This window comes from Chenopodium quinoa, unplaced genomic scaffold (assembly GCF_001683475.1).
Source record: "Chenopodium quinoa cultivar QQ74 unplaced genomic scaffold, ASM168347v1, whole genome shotgun sequence".
Lineage (NCBI taxonomy): Eukaryota > Viridiplantae > Streptophyta > Magnoliopsida > Caryophyllales > Amaranthaceae > Chenopodium > Chenopodium quinoa.
The window spans coordinates 2,525,990-2,550,154 of record NW_018742418.1 but is presented as its reverse complement, the minus strand read 5'-3'; the positions used below and the strand labels follow the sequence as shown (position 1 = coordinate 2,550,154).

The 24,165-nt window shown below is 32.5% G+C and overlaps 2 protein-coding genes and 1 pseudogene across 2 annotated transcripts; 1 reads left to right on the top strand and 2 right to left on the bottom strand.

Annotated features, from left to right (window-relative positions):
• Positions 1 to 2,351: 2,351 nt before the first annotated feature.
• On the top strand, positions 2,352 to 7,536 carry LOC110709209 (cytochrome P450 98A2-like; the record flags this gene model as incomplete). Its single annotated transcript, XM_021887422.1, has 5 exons — positions 2,352 to 2,385; positions 3,326 to 3,329; positions 5,036 to 5,445; positions 6,157 to 6,572; positions 6,811 to 7,536. Coding segments are annotated over 5 exons (1,509 nt in total), but the record flags the coding sequence as incomplete, so codon positions are not given.
• A 362-nt stretch (positions 7,537 to 7,898) lies between these two features.
• Positions 7,899 to 13,968, bottom strand: LOC110707095 (annotated as a pseudogene).
• Positions 13,969 to 18,710: 4,742 nt separating this feature from the next.
• On the bottom strand, positions 18,711 to 23,425 carry LOC110709205 (lipase-like). Its single transcript, XM_021887417.1, has 8 exons — positions 22,802 to 23,425; positions 22,602 to 22,696; positions 22,387 to 22,490; positions 22,151 to 22,251; positions 21,965 to 22,065; positions 21,096 to 21,533; positions 20,249 to 20,380; positions 18,711 to 19,272 (listed from the first exon to the last, which is right to left on the bottom strand). Exons 1-8 carry the CDS (start codon positions 23,060 to 23,062, stop codon positions 19,101 to 19,103), a joined length of 1,404 nt encoding a protein of 467 aa, XP_021743109.1. The 5' UTR covers positions 23,063 to 23,425; the 3' UTR covers positions 18,711 to 19,100.
• Positions 23,426 to 24,165: the final 740 nt, after the last annotated feature.

Sequence of the window (24,165 nt, the reverse complement as noted above, 5' to 3'; positions counted from 1 at the left end):
CGACCTCAAAACACTCTCGAAACCGCCTCTTTCATTCCCAAAACTAACACAACTTGCTTAAAATCGCTTCCACCACGCTTAAACCACCTTCCAACCCCAAATCCACCACCTCTAAGCTCTAACCCCCAAATCCACCACCTCTAAGCTCTAACCCCCAAAACCACCATCCAGAAGCACTAATTACCCTCACCAACTCTGAATACCCTCCAACCACCCTAAAAATAACCTTACCACCTTGAAAACCAACCCTCACGATGATTTCGAGGGTGTTTTGAGGTGGATCAACGTCGTGAAATTAAGTCAACAGTGAGAATTCAGTCAAAGGTAGTATATTACAACATTTTACCTTTTATTAAGTAATTTCTTACAATATTTTTTTTATTAGATAGTTTGTCACAAAATTTATGTTTTATTAGGTAATTTCTCATAAAAAGTTCTATTGAGTATTAACAATTGGTTTTAAAATGAAATTATGCCGCATATGATCCATCTCTCCTTGGATGTAGACTTATGTTTGGCCTACGTACGAGTAATATTTGGTTATACATGTAGGGACTATATCCGATCTTTTGTCGAAAGAAGTAGTTCAAATGTACGGATCCGAGATTGCCACAAATTCTCAGTATAAGCCATTCATTCATTTGAGTTTGTTGCTTAATAAAAGTGAGTATGGATCCAACTTATCCCATTAATGGAAATTAATTATACTCTATATAGTTTAGACTATACTAAATTAGTATCTACGTGTTACACGGTGGTGATAAGTAATTAATCCATATTTTTTTAATATCTTTTTTTGTTGATAAATTTTTAATTTTTTTTTTAATTTTTTTGTATAAAGATGTTTTTTGTAAATATAAAAAAACATGTACATATTCTTTTTTTTAATGGTTATTTTTTTATGCTACATCAAAATATTTACTATGTTATTGAAAATATATTAAAATAATGGTTAGATAAAATATATTTAATGTTGTATATCTATTGAGCTTATACGTTTAGAGTGGAAATTAAAGACACAGTATCTATACCTATAAAATATTGTTGTACTATATTAGGAATATCCAAAATTAGTACGGAATATACAACAATATTGATACAAAATTCAAGTTTTAAATTTTTAGTTTCATACCTACTTTGTCCTAATTTCTAGCAAGTAAAAAAAAAATGATAACATCATATTGAAGTTTGAAGGGAAACTTTTTAATGAGAGTTTGACGCATAAGACACTTTAAGAAATTGATGAAATCAGCACGTTTTATATTAATGATATTTAATAGATACTTCATATAACCATATTTCCCGTAATTTAGATTATAGTAAAAATATGAGCGATTTTTTGACAAAGTGCAAGTGTCGCAATATTTTTATAAACGGACTTACCGAGGAAGTATATACTTGGTAATTCCTAATTTCCATGATTTTTTTTTTATGCAATCCCAATTCTGTAAACGGACTTACAGATCGAGGAAGTATATACTTCGTAATTTCTAATTTCCATGATTTTTTTTTATACAATCCCAATTACCATGATTAAGACTAGCTATATTCTATGTTTGTATTACTTTTATGTTTTAAATAAATCTTGTGACTGAGAAGCGGTGGTAATACGTGTGACTAGTACTGTCAAAACGGTTTGACAGTTCGGTTTCGGTTCGCTTTGAAATCGATTCGGTTTGAAATCGGGTCGGTTTGAAATCGGTTCAAATGTCTTACGGATCGGTTTCAGTTCGGTTTAAATAATTATCGGTTCGATTCGGTTTCGATTTATTCTTTAACGGTTTAAATTCGGTTCGGGTTGTAAACGGTCCGAGTAGTAAACGGTTCGGTGCAAACGGGTTGCGGTTTGTTAATGGTTCGGTGTAAACGGTTTTTATTCCGGTTTAAATTCGGTTCGGGTAGTAAACGGTTCAGTACAGACGGGTTGCGGTTTGTTAACGGTTCGGTGTAAACGGTTTTATCCCGGTTCAAACGGTTTTGGGTTAGAAACAGTTCGGTTCTTTTTTGGTTCAGTTTTATTTTAGTTTGGTTTATAACTGATTCGGTTCGTTAACGGGTTCGTTTCATCTACGATTTAACATTAATCGGATCGGTTTTATTTCAGGTTTACTAAATTACGGTTTGGGTCTGTTTTTTATTTCAAAAAATCGGTTTTTTATCGAGTTGTTTGGATTCTGGCAATTAAACGGTTTTGGTTTGAAATTTGATACTACTTTCTAAGTTTTTGTTGGTTAACAAGTTTTATATCAAGCCGAGACTTCATCACTTCATATTGAGGCATCATATTATATGCAAATTCTCATTAATTTTATAAATACATATCATGTTATGTTTCAAGTTTAGCCATACTGATCTTACTAGTTTATTACAAACTAGATTATAAAAGTTTAGTGCATTAATGATTATTGTTTTACTATCAGATTATTATCTGTTTATTATTTGATCATTTAATTAATAGTGTCATAATTATGATTTGATGAGTTGTTGTGACATCAAAATTTGCAATTTGGTATTCGATACTTAATTAGTCAACAAGACTGATAATTAAGACTTGTTTATCATTATATATTTGCATAAATTTATATATGAAGATATTACAATGTAGTTTGATTTGTTTAATGAAAGAAAACATTAATGAATAAGAAGGTAATATTGATTTTTTCAAGCGATTATACATATACATAACATCTAACTATCTCATATTCTTATAGTTAAATATTTATTAGTATAAAGGGATGAGAATCATAAGATTATTATATTTTTGTATATCCTTTACTGGTTTACCCCTAAGGCTTAAGTCGCTAATTAGTAATTACTAATTACTTAATTAGACTAACAAGTTAATAAGAAAGAGTAACTTTTAACTTGAGTCGAATAGATCAAATACTGAAATGCTATTAGTATATTACCGAGTAGGATAGTCTAGTACACTGTTAATCTGTTATGCAACTATGCTGAATTGACAATTGCTCATATAGTCATATTAGTCAATCACTCATGTAGTCATATCTAATTAAGTAATTTGTACTTATGTACTAATCTACTAGTCAATTTGGATGTGCTCATTGAGGTGTGTTTAATGCTTGCTTTCACTCTGGCTAATTGAATGCATGATCTAATTAATTAATAAACATGTGCGCATAATAATTATGTTTCAAATAAAAGAAAAAATAAAACAAATATGTGCATAATTAGATTTTATTTAAAGTACCTTTTAACTTGGTTTTAATCTTTTCTTTATAGTCAGTGGTTTGTAAACGGTTCGATTTATAAGCGATTCGGTTCATAAAAGGTTCGGTTTATAAACGGTTCGGTTTATAATCAGTTCGGTTTATAAACGGTTCGGTGCAAACGGGTTGCAGTTTGTTAACGGTTCGGTGAAAACGATTTTTATGCCAGTTCAAACGGTTTCGAGTTAGAAACGGTTCGGTTCATTTTCGGTTCGGTTTCCTTTCAGTTCGGTTTAGATTTGGTTCGGTTCTTAAACGGTTTAACGTTACTCGATCGGTTCGGTTTCGGGTTTACTAAAATGCGGTTCGGGTCGATTTTTGGTTTCAAACAGTCGGTTTTTAATTGGTTCGGTTCTTATTCAGATCGGTTTGAACCAGTTCGGTTCTGTTTTTGATAGTGATACGTGTGACACTACAATGTGTTGGAAATAATGCTAAGGAAAAGAGTTTGTTTGTTTTGTAGGAAAACATGTTGTCCTATATTGGTGGGATAAGGGAATTTTACTTGTTTTATATTTTGGTGAAAATGAATTTGTCGCACATTGGTGGGAGAAGAAAGTTGTACTTGATTAAAATATGTGTGTTTAAACATAAATATTTGAAGTACTATTTGTGGGCTGGAAGGGGCATTCCCACGCGTGTGGCCGTTGTTTGGCCTGTTTGTGTGCATGGTGTGTCTACTTTTTAGGCCAAGTCATAATTAACGGTCTAATTTTTATGACACCGTTCAATTACGAAGTCATTTTATGAACTCTAAGCTTGTTTGGTTGAATCAAACTTATCCTAAATGATGCGGGAGCAAGTAGGTGCGCAAGTCGTTGCCTTCTAAACTTTATCATCGTATATTAATCATCAAGATGGCATCACCTCTAAAGTATGAAACTTGATTAAAAACAAAATTAATCAATTAAACAAATATATCTGTTTTAGCAAACCAATTAGCTACATTCATGCCTAGGATAAGTGTACCACGTAATTACTACGTAAAGGTCATCCTATCCAACTTTCAGGCATTAATATACATTTCAGGGTCATCCTATCCAACTTTCCGGCATTAATATACGTTTGAGGCGTGGATGATTATTTGGGAAATACTACTCCATATAAGATCAAGCAAATAGTAACAACGGGAATTACTTTACTTACCTTTTTTTTTTCTTTTCAAGATGTCCCATTTAACTTGCCTCGATTATTTCTCTATAAGTTGAAAATTTTCACTTTACTATATTTTTTTTTTCTCTCTTAAGGGTCTCACATTCATACATATACATTTCAATTTACGTTTTCACTTGCACAAAATCTTCTTGGATAAATAACTACTCCATATGAGACAAAGTAGCTACTAAGGCAAGTAGCTAATATGGCAAGTAGTAAAGACTGGAATACACTACGAGTACTTCTTTTATCATTTGTGAGGTAGACTCTGCCTCCTTAAATGAATATGGCAAGTAGCTAAGCAATAAGTACGACTGGCATGTTTCTATCCACAACAATCATATACGGAGTACAATTTATATATATCTATTTTACATCATTTATTTTCACAAAAACACATTCATTTCAATATTATTATTAAAAAAATATAAAAAAAAATAAAAAATAAATAAATAAAGGTTAATTTGAGTAACACTACTTAAGAGAATAACTTACTAGTTGCTCCCACTCAATACATTATAAAAACCCACAATATTTTTTCTCAAAAAAGCCATACCTTTTCTATTCTACCCTTTTACACAAATCCTTTATTTTTTGTACCTTAAAAAAATATGGGACTCCTCTTAATACCACTCTTTCCAACGGTTTAGGTTCAAACTACCACCCGGTCCGAAACCCTTACCAATTGTCGGTAATATATACGATATTAATCCGGTACGGTTTAGGTGCTTCCACGAGTGGGCCCAAACATATGGCCCAATAATCTCCTTCAAGTTTGGGCCTGAATTAAACGTCGTCGTTTCAAATGCTGAGCTTGCTAAGCAAGTGTTAAAAGACCATGATCAAAACTTGGCTGATAGACATAGAAAACCATCAGCTAGATTTACAAAAGATGGCAAAGACCTAATTTGGGCTGATTATGGGCCTCATTATGTTAAAGTTAGAAAAGTTAGTAATTTGGCTTTGTTTACTCCCAAAAAGCTTGAGGCCCTAAGGCCCATTAGAGAGGATGAGGCTACTGCTATGATCGAATCACTCTTCAATGATTGTACTAATCCTGGTAATTAAGTTTTTTTGCTTCAAATTTTTTCATTTAGAACAAAGTTTTTTGCATTTTATATTAGACGATTTTCACATTAGTATTTGACATCAAACAAGTAAATGTTCATTGATATTCATATAGTATTATGGGTTATAGCTGATTAAACTTGGCCTAACTCAGTTTTGGCTGGGTTTTTTCATTTGACATACTCTCATCGTTGTTTTACATGTTTCATTTGCACTATTTGCATGTCTTAATTTAACCATATTGCTCTATTAACATAAAATATAGTTCAATTGGTTAGAGCTTCCCTGTCTAGCCTTTTAGGGGATCTTGTATTAGATTTGTTTCATTAATAATATATACTCCGTATGAGCTAGGTTACATTCAAAATAGAAACATCATTTTGAAACACCCAAAATGAAAAACAAGAACATCATTGTAGAACGGGAGGAGTATTTTAAATTTTTTTATATCAAGATTATACAGAAATTCCAGCTCCAAGTTTGGCCCACCCAAACCATAGCCTAACCTTAACATGTTCCAAAACCGTCTCTACTCCAAAATAACAAGTAATAATCCATTTATATTTAAGGTAAGGATAATAACATAAGTACTTAGTAATATATGTTGCCTTAATTTAATTAGTCTTTCAATACTCTATTTTTTAAATAGCACATCCTAATAGTGAAGTTGATAATAATTAATTCATAATTGTTGTTGACGCAGAAAACAAGGGGAAACCCTTGAACATAAGGGGGTACGCAGGAATAATGTCATTCAACAACATCACAAGGTTAACCTTTGGAAAGAGGTTTATAAACCCTAAAGGTGAATTAGACCCCGTAGGTAAAGAATTGAAGGGCGTACTATCTAGTCGAAAGGCGAAAATTAACAACGCAAGCATCTTGACTGAGCACCTTCCATGGCTCCAATGGTTGTTATCGGGTCTTGATAAAAAAGATAAAGAAGAGGCTGCAATGATCAATGCTCGTTTAGACCAATTTATCAGAGAAATTATTGAAGAACATGCTAAAGCCAAGTCCATTAATATTGGTGGTGCAAAACAACACTTTGTTGATGCCTTGCTCACTTTGAAAGATGAATATGATCTTTGTGAAGACACTATGTTTGGTCTTCTTTGGGTATGTTTAACATAGAGACACTATTTATTTGTTAAATAAAATTTCAACTTGCTTGCACATATAATGCTTTTATTGTTCATACCTCATTTATAGGAAAACTTGAGTTATTTTTGAAGTCACCAAAGTACAAATTGAGTTATTTTTTAAGTCACCAAAGTCAAAATTGAGCTATTTTTAAAGTCACAAAGTTATTGTACACCCGCCTTTTTTAAAAGTTTTTGTTGTTGATTTGGTGCAGGATATGATTGTTGCTGGTGTGCATACTGTTGCTATTTCAATTGAATGGGCTTTAGCAGAGATAATACGAAATCCAAGAGTACAAAAGAAAGCCCAAGAAGAGTTGGACCTAGTTATTGGGTCTAAACGAATCATGACTGAAGAAGACTTTTCAAACCTACCTTACTTGAAAGCCATAGTCAAGGAGTCTTTTAGGCTTCACCCCCCAACCCCTTTAATGATACCCCATAAGGCTAGAGCCCATGTCAAGATTGGCGGGTACGATATCCCGAAGGGCTCCATTGTTCACGTAAACGCTTGGGCCTTGGGTCGAGACCCTAGTGTTTGGGGTGACGTGAACCTGTTTCGACCAGAACGATTTTTCGAAGAGGATATTGATATGAAGGGTCATGATTTTCGATTACTACCTTTTGGGGCGGGTAGACGGATATGCCCCGGAGCACAAGTGGGAATAAATTTGGTTACATCAACCTTGGGTCATCTTTTGCACCATTTTGAATGGAAACCACCAAATGGTGTTAAGGTTGAAGAAATAGACATTAGGGAGAGTCCAGGACTTGTTACTTACATGAAAACTCCATTACAAGCAGTTATAGTTCCAAGGTTACTTGCAAGCTTGTACAAACGTGTACCGGTCGATTTGTAAACATTTTGGATTTTTTTTTTCAAAGAAAAAAAGACACTTTGATTTTTATTTTTAAGTAGGTATTAATGATTTAATAAGATCATATGTACGTGTAGTATTCAATTTTGCATATCGATAAGGATTGTATCTTTCAATTTTACTACAATAACAAGGTTCATTTCTCTCTTAATTTTAAAATAAATCTTGTATAATGACTTTGCACAATTCACATACATCACTTTGTCTAATGTTGGTGCTTTATGTATACATTGTTATCGTATAGTTTATGAACATCAATTTTTTTTATGATTTATAATTATTGATAATTAGAGATTATTGGTCAAAGTTTTGCGTTAACAAATATACTTATTAAAATGGGACACTTATTTTGAAATAGAGGACCAAATTTTATTACATGAATATAAATATATAACATGGTGTCAACTTTCAAATGAAAACCTTGTTGACTTATATTATTGTACTATCACCGTTACATATTATGTGCATCTTTTAGGTATTATTTATGAAATGTAAAATATTCAAAAGTTGCACATAATATGTAATAGAGGTAGTAAGACAATTACCATAAACTTTAAGAGACGAAAAGGGTACTATATTATGCGTTCATACTTAAGGGATGAGAGTCTTTCTATGAAGAGGTTAAAACTGTGATCACCCCCCATCATGCTAACTCTAATATATTTTCCTGAGACACCGAAACCAAACCGTGAGCCATTCCTTACTCGGATCCTTAGTTTTTTGCGTTAGTATTTCAGCATCTTCACCCGTTTTACACTCCAACCATGCAAAGGCTGCACATACACAAGTAAAAAATGTTCAAATTATGATTATTTAATTTGACCATTAGGTCAAGACCTCATCATTATAGCAAGTCGTACCTGGAGTGGGATGAGTGAGCTTTCCAAAGAAGTTACAGAATCCCGGAGAAAAGTTAGGGAGGTTAATGGTTCCAGTGTGTTGGACAGCGGCTCTTAGCTTCTCCCAACGCTGTGCCAAGGTGCGGTGGCCATAATCAAATAGCCCTTCAACATCGAACAAATTAGGCTTCATAGGAGGCTTTTCATGCTCATAGTACGCATCATGTTCATATCTATCAGCAACGAAATGAAAGAGCTTTGTTGCTCGAAGTTGCCCTTCATGACAACTTCCAATGCTCATCAACAATATTTGTTTTTTCATCTTTTTGGCAATCTCTTGATCCTTTACAACGGCCCACCTTTTAATACGAAATACCCATAACAATTCACAATAATTTCTTGCCGGTGATGTCATAGTGTTTTATTTATAAGATTGTACATGTAAATTAAAAAATTTGTCAATTACGAAGTATTGAAATTCAAGAGATTTAACGAATTATAGTGCATTGATATATATATATTATTCTGACAAGTATAGATGACTTTCAAAAATAATTCTCCTAATATCTATATATACTTCCTCCGTTAACATTTATTTGCAACATTTACCCAAAAGGGATGCTAATTATTATTTGCAACATTCCCAAATCTTTCCATTTTTAGTAATTTTTTTAAAATAAAATTACAAAAACACCCTTACTTAAAACTTTATAACATCAATTACATACTTAAAACATAATTGATAAAAAACTAATCCAATCTAATTAAACTTATTTTATATCATTCAATAATCATCAATCCTTCATCATCTCTTCATCTTCCCTATTATCTTTCTCTCTCCTCCATCATCTTCTTCATTCCTCTTCCCTCGTAATCTATTTTCTCCATCTTCATCCTCTTCAACATTAACTTTCTCTCTCCTCCTTCAACCACTTTTCATGAATTGAAGAAGAAAGACACTCAATTTCAGATATGGAGAAATGGCGGGTTTCGGATCTGGGTTTGTGGGTGGTGGGTTAGGCGGTTTCGGGTTCGAAAGGTGGGTGGTTTAGGGTGGCGTCGGTGGTGGTTTTGGGTTTTAAAGGTGGTGGTTTTGGGTTCGTTGGGTTGTTTATTGGGTTTCTGTGGTGGTTTTGGGTGGTGGTTCGAAAGGTGGTGGTTTTGGGTTCGTGGGGTGGTTCGTGGTGTGTGGTGGTTTTCTAGGTTTTCTGTTGGTGGTTTGCTGGGTTCGTGGGTGGTTTGTTGGGTTTTGGTGGTGAAAGTTGGGTTCGTGGTTGGGTTTTGGTGGTGTTTCAGGTTCTGAGGGTCGACGGGTTTGGTAGTTCTGGTGGTTGTCGGTGGTTTTGGTGGTGGTTCTGGTTTTGTGCCTACTAGAAAACAGGCCATTTCCGACGGAAATATTCCGTCGAAAACACCCTGAATTCCGTCGGAACGTGTTGTCGGAAGACCCTTTGTAGGAAAAATGCCCATTTCCGTCGAAAATTCCGTCGGAATAGTGGTTTCCGACGAAATATTTTCGTTGGAAGAGGTTTTTCCGGTACCAGAAAGTCCGTCGGAAATTTTCGACGGAATTCAAACCCGCTGGAAAATTTCGACAGAAATTCCGTCGGAAACTCGTATAGAAAAATATAAAAATAAAAAAAGTCCCACCCACCACTAGCCCACCCCCTGCCCCCACCACCAGCCCACCCTATGCCCCTACAACCCAGAAATAGAATAAAAGAACTTACCTTGAATTCCATCAAAACCACTAATTTTGCTTGAATTTGGGTTTTAAAGGTCAAATTCGACCATGAAAACTCTAAATCTAGGGTTTTCATGGTCGAATTTGACATGAAAAACCGTATTTTGTTGGTTCGTGGTTCGTGGTTCGTGGTTACGTAGCGGCGGTGGTTCGTGGTTACAAACGGCGGTGGTTCGTGGCTTTGGAAACGAAGGGGAAGGGGAAGGAGAAGGAGGAGAGAGAAACAAGGGGAAGGAGAAGGAGGAAAGAGGAACGCAATGAGAAGGAGGAGAGAGAAACGAAGGGGAAGGGGAAGGAGAAGGAGGAAAGAGGAAAGAAAGGAGAAGGAGGAGAGAGAAAAGAAGGGGAAGGGGAAGGAGAAGGAGGAAAGAGGAAAGAAAGGAGAAGGAGGAGAGAGAAAAGAAGGGGAAGAGGAAGGAGAAGGAGGAAAAGCAGAGAAGGAGAAGAGAGAGAAAGAGGAGAGGAGAGGAGAAAGAGAAACAAAGAAAAAATCCGGTTTTTTTTTTTATATATTAGAACGTTCCGACGAATTTATCTGTCGGAAATTTTCCGACGGATAAAAATTCCGTCGGAATAATTGGGTTTTCCGAGGGAATATTCCATAGGAAAATTCCGACAAATTTAAATTCTGTAGGAAAACTAACTTTCCGACGGAATATTCCCTCGGAAGCCTTTGATTCCGAGGGAATTAATTTCCGTCGCAAATATTCCGAAGGAGTTTCCGTCGGAAAGTCCGGATTTTCCGACGGAATTTCAGTCCGTCGAAACGATTCCCTCGGAAAACGGCCTATTTATAGTAGTGTGGGTTTTGGTGGTGGTGCTGGTTTTGTTTAATTGTTTTTTTTTATATATATATGTAGGATTAATACTTAATTACATGCCCTTATATTTCAATAATCATGCTTTAAAAGTTTTGCATTGGCCTTCGCGAAAGGTACAATTGTTGCAAATAACCGTTAACGGAGGAAGTATATATATTATTCTGACAATTATAGATGACTTTCAAGAAATTTAACAAGTCAGGACTGAAATTTTAAGGATTTAGCTTAAAAATAAATGTTCTCCATGTTATGTTCATTAATGTCCAACAATAAAATGACCATTTAAGAAATAAACATGCATGTTAGATGTGTATATGAAACATTTTTTACTGAAAATTTTTATGAAACGGATAGAGTATTTTCAAAGGATAAGGGATTGGTGGAAGTGTAGAACTTACCCTATGCGTGTTCCAGCATGGCCGGTAGTCTTAGACAATGTAAAGAGCATAACATCATAGTCAGCAGGAGAAGTGATGGGTATATAGTGTGGCCAGTAGTAAGCAAGGTCATATATTAGCAGGCCTTCTTCCCTATTCACCACTGGCTTTCGACTTCGACCATCAGGATTATTTGGAGATGTCACCACTTCAATGTAAGGACCTGATTCCTCTTTGAAGGTATTGGCATCTCCTTGCCATTTATAAAGCTCAGATCTCTCTTGCTCCATTGCCTCTTTGTAAAACTGTGCCAAGAAAGACTTGGATATGTCAAAATCAAAATCACACCTTTAGTCATTTCAAAATTCTATTGATCTGGTTAAGGGCGTTGGCACAAGTTTATACATAAATTAATTAAAGCCACATATATTGAAGTGTTGAAGTGAAATTTATTTCGCCCTGAGTATGAGGAGGTTCAAGCTGCATCCACACTTCTAGCCTAACATGCTCACACACATGTGTGAGTTGAGGGGCGTGATAAAACATATTCTTGTATCTCATCAACCATTAACTTAAGATTTTGATTGAATCGCTCCTTTAACAGTTTATTAGTTTCAATCATGTTAAATTAAATGGATTTTTAGTGACTGAAAATTATATTCAATGATCAAAATTTTTAAATTAAAGTGTTGAATAATTACCGAGTAGTAGGGCTCGGCACAAACAACGGGTATGTGCTTATTGTTACAAGTATTACTCTCTTTGACAGTAAAAGCCAAGGCACGAATTGCGGCGATAAACAACTGAGATGAACCCGTCCCTCCGATTATATACCGGCCATCGGTCACTGCATTTCCAACTACACGATGCATCCTCCTAACTGCGTCAATGAACTCCGGCATTTGGTAGATGAAGTCGGGCTCTTTGGGGTTCGCCAAGTAGCTAATCATGTCGGAAGCTTTTATAGTCACCGAGCATTCGTTATCAATGTTCTTCCAGTATGGGTAGAACATCATGGGATCACCACTGCATAAATGAGATGACGCATAACATTAGATAATCCATCTTGCACTTTGTAGTTGTCAGCATTAAACCCATAGTAGGCAAAAATCGCTTGAGCAATTCAACCTTCATTACATTGCCCACCACACCCCACGTACCCACGTTAATCTTTGAATCTTACAAATAACACTAATCAATTAAGGCTATGTTCGGTTTACCTGATATAATATACTTCCTCCGTTATTTTTTACTTGACTTGCTTTGATTTTTACATTATTCACCACCCCTCTGACCGTTTTTTGTAAATTATATACAAGTAATAACATATTCATGTGGGATCTTGTAGATTCGTCTCAATAAGTATTACCATAATATATAATTTCTATAAATTTTACTTATGGGGATTTAAAGTTATTGATCATTAAAGTTTTGCATTGACAAGCGTGATAAATAAAATAAGTCGAGTAAAAAAGAACTGAGAAAGTATCTAATTTGATCTATTGTTATCTTGGTTTACCTGAATTTTGACATTGTTTGTAAATTAATCCTTAAACAAAATTATGAATGGACGTTGGCAGATTTGTATTAATGTGAATTCCTCATATCCATCCCCATTCTCATAATATATTTATCACTATATTTACTGATAAGCACGCGCAATTAAGGAAAAAGGTCTAATTTGATTTGATATAGTTTGATCAAGTCTAATTTGACCAATTCTATTTATATGTAAGATGGTATTATGTTTAATTAATTAGGAGTTAAATTCAAATAATTAGTTGGTCAGATATGTCTAGTATGTAGGTCGTCAAATCAAGGATCGAGTTTAATTAGTACATTTAGGGTGTGTTGTATTCACCCAATTTTTACTTATATATGAACTTATCAAAATATATTTAAACTTTTCTGAACTTATTCAGACTTCTTTAATTAATTGTAAAGTGAATATGACTAGTCCAAATTAGTCTTTGTCATCACAATGTTCTTAAACTTATTTTTCCCGAACAAATTTATTATAACTTATTAATCTTTATCTGGACTAATTTTTTCTAATATAAGTGAAATAGGGTTAGGTGAAGTAGAGAAGGCCTTTAGGCTTTAGCTACGAAGAATTTCAAATAAATAAAGTGCTTGATGATCAATTACATGACGTGCTATGTTACTAATTTACTATGTACATAGAGAGAGCTTTGACTTGGTCAAGTAAACAATCAAGCAATTTTTTTCAGTATAGTTTTTCAGATCACAATATCAATAGTGATTACTGTACCATCCAGCCACCATGCAACTTAAACTTACGTTTCATGTTTAAACTCAACGTGTGCTCAATTATGGATTCATTTAAATAAGATCAATTTCCGCCAAAGTTGTTAGGCTTTGGGGAAAAGAAACAAGGGAAACAAACTCATTACAACCTCTAGCTTCCAACGTTTTTGTAAAAGATAAACAACAAAAATTACTATATAAAGTATGTATAAGTACTTTCAAATGATAATTTGCCTATGGAAAATGCAATAAATATTTATCGTTGTCTGCCAAATAAAAACAATAACAAACTTACTGATCAAGGTTGATAACATCACCGTCGTCCAAGTTATGAGTACCGTTGTTATTGTCATCAATGGTGACATTTTCTTGCTTTGTTTCATGCATTACTACTACCTCTTTTGACTCCATGGTAGATCCTACGTTACAAGCGGCCTTTCAAATATCGCTCTACCAATGCTTTAAGTAACGATTGTTATTTATAAGCCTATGTATCCGAATTTATTCGTTAAAATAAATAAATATATTTGTATTTATGTATGGATGTAGTTAGAAAGCAATATTGGTGAGATGGTTATACAATTTTGTCTTCTAATTAATATAGTTGGGCAATATTGGTGAAATTATTCACGAACAAATTTTTGCCTGCTCACATGGGGAGATATACCTTAAAATCAAAGAGAAGATACAAGTATACAACCAACAAGTAATTGAAAAGAAAGATCGGGTTCACATTTTAGATTCAAAAACTAGCTAAAAAAATTTAACAGCTACCAAACATTTAGTCATTTACCTAAATTTCTGGCTATAAGCCAAAAAAATAAAAATAAAAAATAAAAACCCACCTAGCTTTATTTTTTTTATTTTTTTAATAATTACATACATTTTTATTTGTTGAACACATACAATTTAAAACTTGGAAACATGGGTTGTAACCTCAGTCCTTTTAATTACTCCATACTAAATTATGCCATATAACATGTTATCCTTTTAAATAAATAGAAAAGGATATAATGCATTAGAAGTATGCACTAGTGTATTATTATTATTATTATTATTATTATTATTATTATTATTATTATTATTATTATTATTATTATTAAACAAAACTAGTGTATAAATGTTAATCATGCATGCAATATTAATATGTGCATAGGCCTGGTCCAAAAATTAGTTTTATAACAAGGGTTGTTAGCTTGTTCTTAGTCCCCGTTCAAAATAATAATAAAAAATAAAAATAAAAATAAAAAAAAATAAAAAAAAAAAAAAAGCTTAGTCTTAGTTCACTTACCCGTTGTATTGAAGTGAGTGGTAAGTCAGGGATTTACCTATTTAAATAAGTTGATAGACTAAAAACGACTTGTTGATTTTATTTTTCTTTATTTTGTGTAGGGGTTTTAACTCGAATTTGATAATTCAATTGATATAATTGTATCTTTGTAAACCCTAACGGTGTTAGAGTATATATATTGTGAATAGCCAATAGAAGCCTCTCAAGGAGAGTTTCACTACCTTACAGTGCCAAAACTCAACAATAATATTGGGTAAGGTTTCAAAATTATTTCTTTTATCCATGGTATATTGTATGCTACATTATATAGCTAGGTTCATTCAAAACATGAATAATGTAGGCTTTACAAGAATATTATAGGAAAAGGATTAGTGGGCGCCTTTTTTTTTATTATTAACTAGGTGTGAAGCCCGTGCGATGCACGGGTTTGGTAATATTTTTTTTTTTATTATTGTTAAATAAGAACAGATAAAATCATAAATATGAAAACATCAATTATTACTGTAATGGATTAGCTATTACAATTATTTTTTAAGAAAAGGAAAATTGTTACAATTAATTAAAATCTACTTTTTATTAATAATATAATTAAAATTCAATTTGCTTATATTTTTTTGTCAATACTCCTTTCTTTTAAAATAAATAAATAAATACTCCACCTACCCTTTTCCGTGTTCTTTGGTCTGTTTACATTATGTTAGTTTATTAACTTTGTTTACAATTTTAATTCCATTTAAATACTCATGTGTAGTCATATTCATAAAATAATTCAAATTATTTTATGCATGCATTCTAATGTCTTTTAATTAAAATGTCTCATTATTTTTAAATATTAGAGTTGGCAAACTTCTCGTATTGTGTCAGGTTAACCCATTTAAACATATGTTTATTTATTTATTTATTTATCTTTTGACGGAAAGTATTTATTTCTCTAAAGCAAAGAATAAAATGGAAAAAAAAAATTGTGGTTGCAACAAAATGGACCCATCTACGAATATGAAAGATATACAAATTAAAAAACTATAAATCTCGAAAGTTGTTACATAATAAAAAAATTAAAAAGCTAACATAAGATAATTAAATATCTATTTCTTGAACATGAACTTTTGTTATGTTTCAAGAGAATCCTTGATTCATAAAACTAAACCTGCATCATACACAAAGTACACAAATTAAAGTGTTAATATTAGCATACTATTAAATAATCTATAAGATAAAATTAGAAATTGTAAAAAAATATCTAAATGAATTATATACATCCTAAAACATGTATACCTTTACTTCTTTGATGTGATTTGGTCGGATGAATCATTAAAAGGGAGTTTTGCGGTTTCTTCAACGACTGTAATTTCATCTTTTGAAGTATCTTCATTATCTTTTATGACATCTTTATTCTATATCAAAATTATTTATGTAAGGTTTTAAGAAATTAAAATTTTAAATTCTTGAATTCTAAATAAACATTAAATACTTGTAACAATTATTTAGTACTTCAATGACACTTTTGTTACTAATAGACAATTCAAAGCTTATACAACATACTTTTCTTTGATCAAAATACAAATAATTTACTAATAAATCTAGAATAAATCAAATATAAATTATCATATAATTATAAGTTTTAGTTTATCGTAATTGATAATAATAATATATACAAATATATTAAAATAATAATAATTACCATTTGTCTTCTATTATGGACATATTAACTAATTGTGAAGGTAGTTTTGAAAATGTTAGATGACTATACACTGTAACTCTTAATAGTTAATATAGACACAAATCGTAATTACTAATAGACAATTCAAAGCTTATACAACATACTTTTCTTTGATCAAAATACAAATAATTTACTAATAAATCTAGAATAAATCAAATATAAATTATCATACAATTATAAGTTTTAGTTTATCGTAATTGATAATAATAATAATAATATATTAAAATATATTAAAATAATAATAATTACCATTTGTCTTCTATTTCAATTGAATCTCCAATTTCGTTTATAACCATACCAACCACATCTTGTAAAGCAAAGTGATATACAAAAAAAAAAAAGTTAGTAAAACGAATGATAACACTATAGAATTTTTAAAAAAATAAAAATTGAAAATATGTAAAATATATACCAGGGAGTGTTGCATTACTACGGAACTGACCTAAATGTTGCAATTGAACAAAATCAAATCTATGTAACGGAATTTTATCATTATCTGCAACGCCCTTAATAGATGTATTTTGAAAAAATTGTATCATTATCTTGTTATCGCTCACAACACGATATTCATTCTTGTTAGGTACAACAGAAAAATATCGAATTGTGTAAACTTTGCCTTCAATTAGTTTTGTACGAAATTGTCGTACAAATTTTCCTTTGATTGAAGCGTGGACATAATCACCCTACATATGCAAAATAATATTATATGTTAAAATAATATTGTAAGTTACACCATAAATTTAAAACGATAAGTATTATCAAATAAAAAAAATAAAATTAAAGGCATACCTCTTCGTCAATTAAAAGCATGTCCAAACTAATCAAACTATTATGTTTTCGAAAGTTCAATACATCAAAAAGCCTTGATACGCGTACTTTAATTTTCCAATCATTTTTGGTTGAATTAAGTTCTCGAATCGACGAAGTAGACCTAAGAAAACAATACAATGAAAAAAATAGTTAAAAATAATATTACCAGTAATTATAATTTGAAAAAAAAATTGAGTTTAAGGAATTACACCAACATTTTCTTAAACCTCAATATGCAATTTGTTTTGTATGAGGTATTGTGTGATTCTTTAATGGTGCATAATTAAATTAATGTCTATTTATAATAATAACAAATTATAAGCTAATTAAATTAATTTATATCTTTTTCCAAACTTAAATTTTATCTTTTATTAACTATTGAAACAATTGATAATATTTTACTTGACTGATAAAATTGATAAAAAAAAATTGCCTTGATAAGTATTGTTATCAATTGATTAGTTCAATTTACGGATTAAGGCTAGAACTCCTTTTTCCTTATCTTATACCACTTGCCAAGGAGGGGGAGCAACGAAGAGAATACGGATTAAGGCTAGAACTCCTTTTTCCTCATCTTATTCCACTTGCCAAGGAGGGGGAGCAACGAAGAGAAGACATTTTTTTAGGACGTATTTGAAAATACTATGAATTAATTCATCTTTGTACAAAATATCTTATACCTTTCATTTTATGATAAAATAAAAAAGATAAAAATAAAAAAGATAAAAAGATATATCAAATCTTTCTTCTTATTTTCTTATTAGTCGGAAAAACAATATTTTTATTTCAAAAATAAATACAAACCTTTATTCTTATTGGTCGAAATAATGATATTTCTTACGTGGCAAACGAATTTTTTAATTCCAAAATAAAATAGAAATTACGTGGCAAAATTCTTAAATATCATTCATCACTTTTGTTTAGGTGGCAAACGAATTTTTTAATTCCAAAATAAAATAGAAATCTAACTTTTAATTGGTCGAAAACATACCTTTGCTTACGTGGCGCACCGAATACTCCTTAAAAATGCCTACTTTATATATATATATATTAGATTTTAACATGTTGAATATAAAATCAACTAAACCATATAATAAATAGATTAAACAAGTAGGTCGGGTCATTAAATAAATGAGTACATTTCGAATGAATGGTTGAAAACCTATAAATAAGCACACGATTGCAATTTGTAAGAGGAGGCCCTCTTAAGCGACTAGATTTGGTTAGGATTTGTAACAAAGAAGGATAATAGTAATCTACGTATTACTGTATTAGATAGCTAATCTACAATACAACTATTTTTTTGACGGGTACAATATAACTAATACAACGCAATTTGATTAAAATTTATTTTTAACATGCCCTCATAAGACGGATGGTCAATCCGGAAAATCATTGGTTAAGTCATTCAGTAAGACCTACATTGTACAATAGTTTAATAGGAATTTAATATGGATCGTGAGCAAACATGTCAAGAGAAAGTTTGAACATCTATACGACTATACTATATGCATTGTATAATTCTTTCTACATCGTAACTTCCTGAGGAAGGAGGCTAAATTTTTCTATTGAAGCCTCACACTTCCAAAAATTTTCTGTAACCCTATGAAGATAATTCATTGATAGAAAGAATTTTTCGCGAGAATTTCACATTTACGTTAGACCAAGGAATTTGATGAGAGAAACGGGGGTATAGGAAAGAAAAGAAGAAAAAAAAAATGATTCCTAACTCTTCTGCCTCCTGATCTTGAGATATATCAACTGACAACAGAATGTTGTATTTGATTCGGTAGCGTCTGTGGTTTCTTCCTAAAAGCATGCTTCCTACAATGTTCGAAGATGCTGTCGTATATCAAATCAAATTGGACTCCGGCTCTCTCCCGGTTGATAATGAATAGAATGTGATCTCCTTCAACAACTTTGTAATACCTGCACATATTTTATCCAAGAAACATGGTTAGACATAATATACATGAACAATAGTCACACTGAAAAATTGCTCATGTTCTGTAGCCCAGGAATAATCGTTGAGAGTAGATCTATCAAAATTCAACAAAACAAATTAACTAACTGCAGTGAAATAATGGACATGGAACAAACTAGCCCAAATTCGAAATTACCAACCTATTGCAATATTTTGTGCATCATTGCCAATATTATATTTGGGTATTATATAATGTAACTATGACAATTAAGTTCTACTCCTCGCCTTGTGTTGGATGACTAACACTTAGCAACATATCTAACCCCATTACCTCAGTCAGAACAACATAGCTGAACATGCACCAACGGTATTTGTAGTGGATGTCAACTAGTTTACTTGGATAGTCTTTGAGGCAGTATCCAAAAACCCTGTACAAAATTCTGTCTACATCCTTTGTCTTCTGTCCTTGGTGAGTCTCTACACCCAATGAACTACAATATTTGCTAACCGTCACATGGTATTCGGGTAAGAAATTTTCAGAGCCTCTATTATTCAAAGAGATGTTCTGGCAGAACTGTGGAGATCATTGTACGACACACAACCTTACATCATCTAGTGCCCTTCTAATATATATAACATTATCTACTGAAACCATCGCTCAATAATGTTACCAGCAACAGGTAGGGTCTACAAGAATGAGCTGAAACTTTCCGTCTTTCTGTTAATTCTTTCACGTTAGATCTTTGTCCGTATATCCGTTAAAACATATTGTGCTTAATGACAAGGTATTGACTCTTAAGAGTAGCGGATGACAGAGCAATTGGCAAATAATTTTATGACAATAATTGTGATTACTAGATTGTTCCTACAATTTGAAATAATATAAACAAACCAAAGAGCAATATCATAGCATACGGTTGGTAAACTTGCTAGGCATTTAACTCTGTTACTCGGATAAGGAAGGTACAGCATTTAACATACCAGATACCAGGTTGCAATGGCCGGCAATCTTTATCATTTGTGACAAGACAGTGGGGATGTTCGATAGGAAATCGAGGATACATCATGGATATTGTGTTGAGTGCCCCATCATTGTCCCACCAATCTTCATCCCTGTAACAAGTAAAGAATTATTTTTCTGTCTCACTCAAAAATAAAACAGGAAGAACCGTTGCAAGAAAGCTAGAAAAAAATATCTATTATCAGTATTCAATATTAACACTTCATATTGCTCATTACACAACTTATATCACACTACTTTTGAAAGTTATAAAGAAAACAATTAAAAGTGCCATTTGAAGCATTAAAAGGCTTTTTTCTTCCTAGTAGGAGACACAAAGCTATTACAAAAACTAGCATACAACAGTAAAAGAGAGGTTTTGAACCTAAAACCAAAACATTCGTGATCTCGGTCAAAAAATTTGCAAGCATGAAAATAACATACGAGTACAATCTAAAAAGTTGTTGATTTTATCATTTTACATTACCATTTCAATCCAGCTAGAGAGATTAGAGGTTCTCACACAATAGTCCTCCAAGGAATTTTCAGCAAAGGAAACATGGTATGCACTACAAAATGAAAATGGTCAAAATTCTCATCTAATGCTAGCTAGAAGAGTTCGAATAATACAAATATTGAGTTACTAATTTCATGAAACTGCATATTTGCTCCCACCATTGACTAGTTGTAAAAGCATCTTGCACATCATATACAAATGCGAAATTAAGGAAACGGGTTAAGACCAGACTTGAGATCACAGAGACTTGGGATCTCAAACTTTATGCAAGCCAATAAACTAACAAAACAACCAAGATGTAAATGTAATACCTGTAGCCTTTGTAAGGGGGAGGTAAATCAGAAGGGTGACGCCACATGCACATCTGCAACACTCTGATGAAGAGCAAAGGGTGGATCCCAAGTACACCGGAAGGAACCGTGAAACCAAAGAGCTGTCGGGTTCGCTTTGTAGCATAACTGAAATAAAATGTATCAGGGAAAGTTTGTAAATGGGAGTTAAGCCGCATTGATCCTTGGATTGTTAGATCAGGAAGGATCCAATCTCCTGAAGCAAATGGACCAGCATTTCCTAAGAGATGGTCTACTAAACCCCATACACCAATCTTCCTCCATGACATATTGAAGTGGTCAAATCCAAAATTGTAATAGGACTTTAACCAAGGAATATCAAACCAATCATATATGATAACTCCCAATCGACAAAGCTGAAGCAAACATACAGGTTTCAAGGTCATTCCATCCTCTGGCCTGTAATCAATTGTGCAAATGATAACTATAAGCATTAAAGAGATTTTAAGAACAGAAGCATCATAGTAAGCAATCGACTACTTCTAGGACCCCACCACATTATGTCATTCGGCCTAACAAAGACAGCAATTACAAACAATCAATGGCAAAGAAGGAACTAGAGTGACAATGACATTTCTTAATTATCAGATGGATAAGAAGCAAAGTATTCCAGCTCAAAGCAACAACATCAAACATGAAATAGCGTCTCAACTCCTAACCAACTCGTTCTAAATAATAACTTAAAACCACCTTAATGAAATGAAATGCATCTCACAACTACTAACACACATAGAGTATATCTAAACATCACATCACCATTATAACACACAAATCTTCTTTACTTAGCCCTGCATTTCAACTGATACACATCTTAAGGGAAAGGAACTTACTGCATCCCATCAAAATAAGTTCTAGTGGTCCCATTGAATGCTCCAGATAAAGATGTTATGCTCAACACCCAGTTTGGAGAAGTGTCATGACCTTTAAATGCCTGCATACAAAGACATCACTATGTCAAAATGATACGAAATATCGAGCATCAATTTCATTCTATGCAAACCATGAATGATCCAAACCTTATCCGCAAGCATTTGCTGTAAAACACGTACAGCCTGAGCTCCGGCTGAATGCCCCACAAAATGTATAGGATGATCCTCATCCCATTCAGGGTAATGACCTACATATATACAAAAAATGAATCATAATTAGAATTCATCACAATCCCATCGTCATATTAATAAACAGATGACAATAACATATACATTAATTAAAAGACAGCAAAATTGCAATTGTTTATAATTATCCCGGAAACCTTGTTCATAAATTCTTCCAAATTGCGAATGTCCACATGATTTGCTGTGTTCTTCACCATAATCAACCTGACCCCCTTTCAAGTAATAGAACAATTCCCGCGCCCTGAAAATCAATTACCCAAAAAACCCTTTAAAATCATACATTCATACTCCAAATTTTCCCCAATTTAAAAAATAATTAAAAATAAAAAACCAATTTATTAATAATACAAACCTATCATATATGCTGGTTAAAGAACCCAAATCAGGCACCAAAACTCTTTCATCCTTCTTCTCTGCTCCAGCAAAATAAGATAATCCTCCCAATTTCTGGAAAAAAAAAAAAAAACACCAAATATCAAGATTAAAATAAATACTAAAAATGGCAAAAATTAAATAAAAATTGATGAATCTATTTGAAAATTAATGACTTACCCCTTGACCAAATCCAAAAATTCCATGAACCAAAACAATGGGAGGCAAATCATCAACAGAAGAAGGATGAACATCATCTTCTTTAACCTCAACAATGTTATTATCATTGATATTGTTGTTGGGTTTGAAATAATCACATAAAACTTGGGACAAATCATATGCAACAGCTGTGCTAAATATGTAAAACCCATAAAATAAATGAACCCATGAACTTACAAATAGCTCCACTAATTGCATAGAATTTAACCATAATCTCATCATTTTTTCCAATTTTTTTTTTCTTTTATTTGATTATGATTATCCTCCTCAAATCCCAAAAAATTGAAGGGGAAAAACCAAACCAAAAACCCCCTTTTTGTTTTCTTCTTCTCCTCACCTCAAATCAAGCTCCAAAAACCTCAAATTTTCTAAAAAAGAACGCTAATTTGTTCAAATGTTGGTGAAAAATTCTCAAGAACAATAAATTGTTAATGATTCCCACAATTTCTACTTTTTTTTTTTTTTTTGTTGTTGTTGTTGTAAAGGATTGTTTGGTGCTTTAGGTGTGAAAGAAGGGGCTATAGTTTTTTTGACATACCCCAACCTCACAAGTTTAACACAAGGCAACCAACAACCAAACAATGGTCTATATTAGAAGAGCCTGAGTTTTTTGAACTACTCATACGTGGCATCTTTTTATTTGTTTGTATAAACTGCATGATTCTTCATGGTGGGGTATACTATCAACTGACGTATAGCACAAGTGGACCTAGCTAGCACAATTCGGATAGATGGGTCGGGTTTTGGGTTTCATTTTAAATTGTGAAATCATAAATTTAAACTGCTCATATTCAATTAGGTTGGTGTGAGTTTCTCACAGTAACTTCATGTCGCGTCGAGTATGTCATTGAGTCTGGTCTAACTATGATAAAACACGTTATTTCATTTAGGACCTAGCTAGCACAACATGGCCCTTAAGCAAAAGAAGAAGAACTGACTCGGGATGGAACAAGCAATTATGGAGGACAGTGGCGTATCCAGGAAGTCAGAAGTGTGGGTTCGAATCATCAAATAATAAGATATAGCTCCTTCGTTTTTTTTTTTTTTGCAATGTTGATGATTTCACGCTTGCCAATGCACATTCTATTACTTAAATATCTTAAATTACATTTTTGTAATAAATATACAAAGTTGATATCAAAAAGGGGGAAAAAAATTAAAATTGCTTATATAAGCATTCGGGCTTTCATCAAGTGGTAATATAAGGAGTTTAGAGAAGAAATTGAAAAAAAAGGGAGAATAAATAAAAAGGCTTTAGAAAAACAAGTATACATGAGAGTTTTGAGGTGAAACTGAAAAAAATTTGGAGAAGGTAGTGAGGGTAA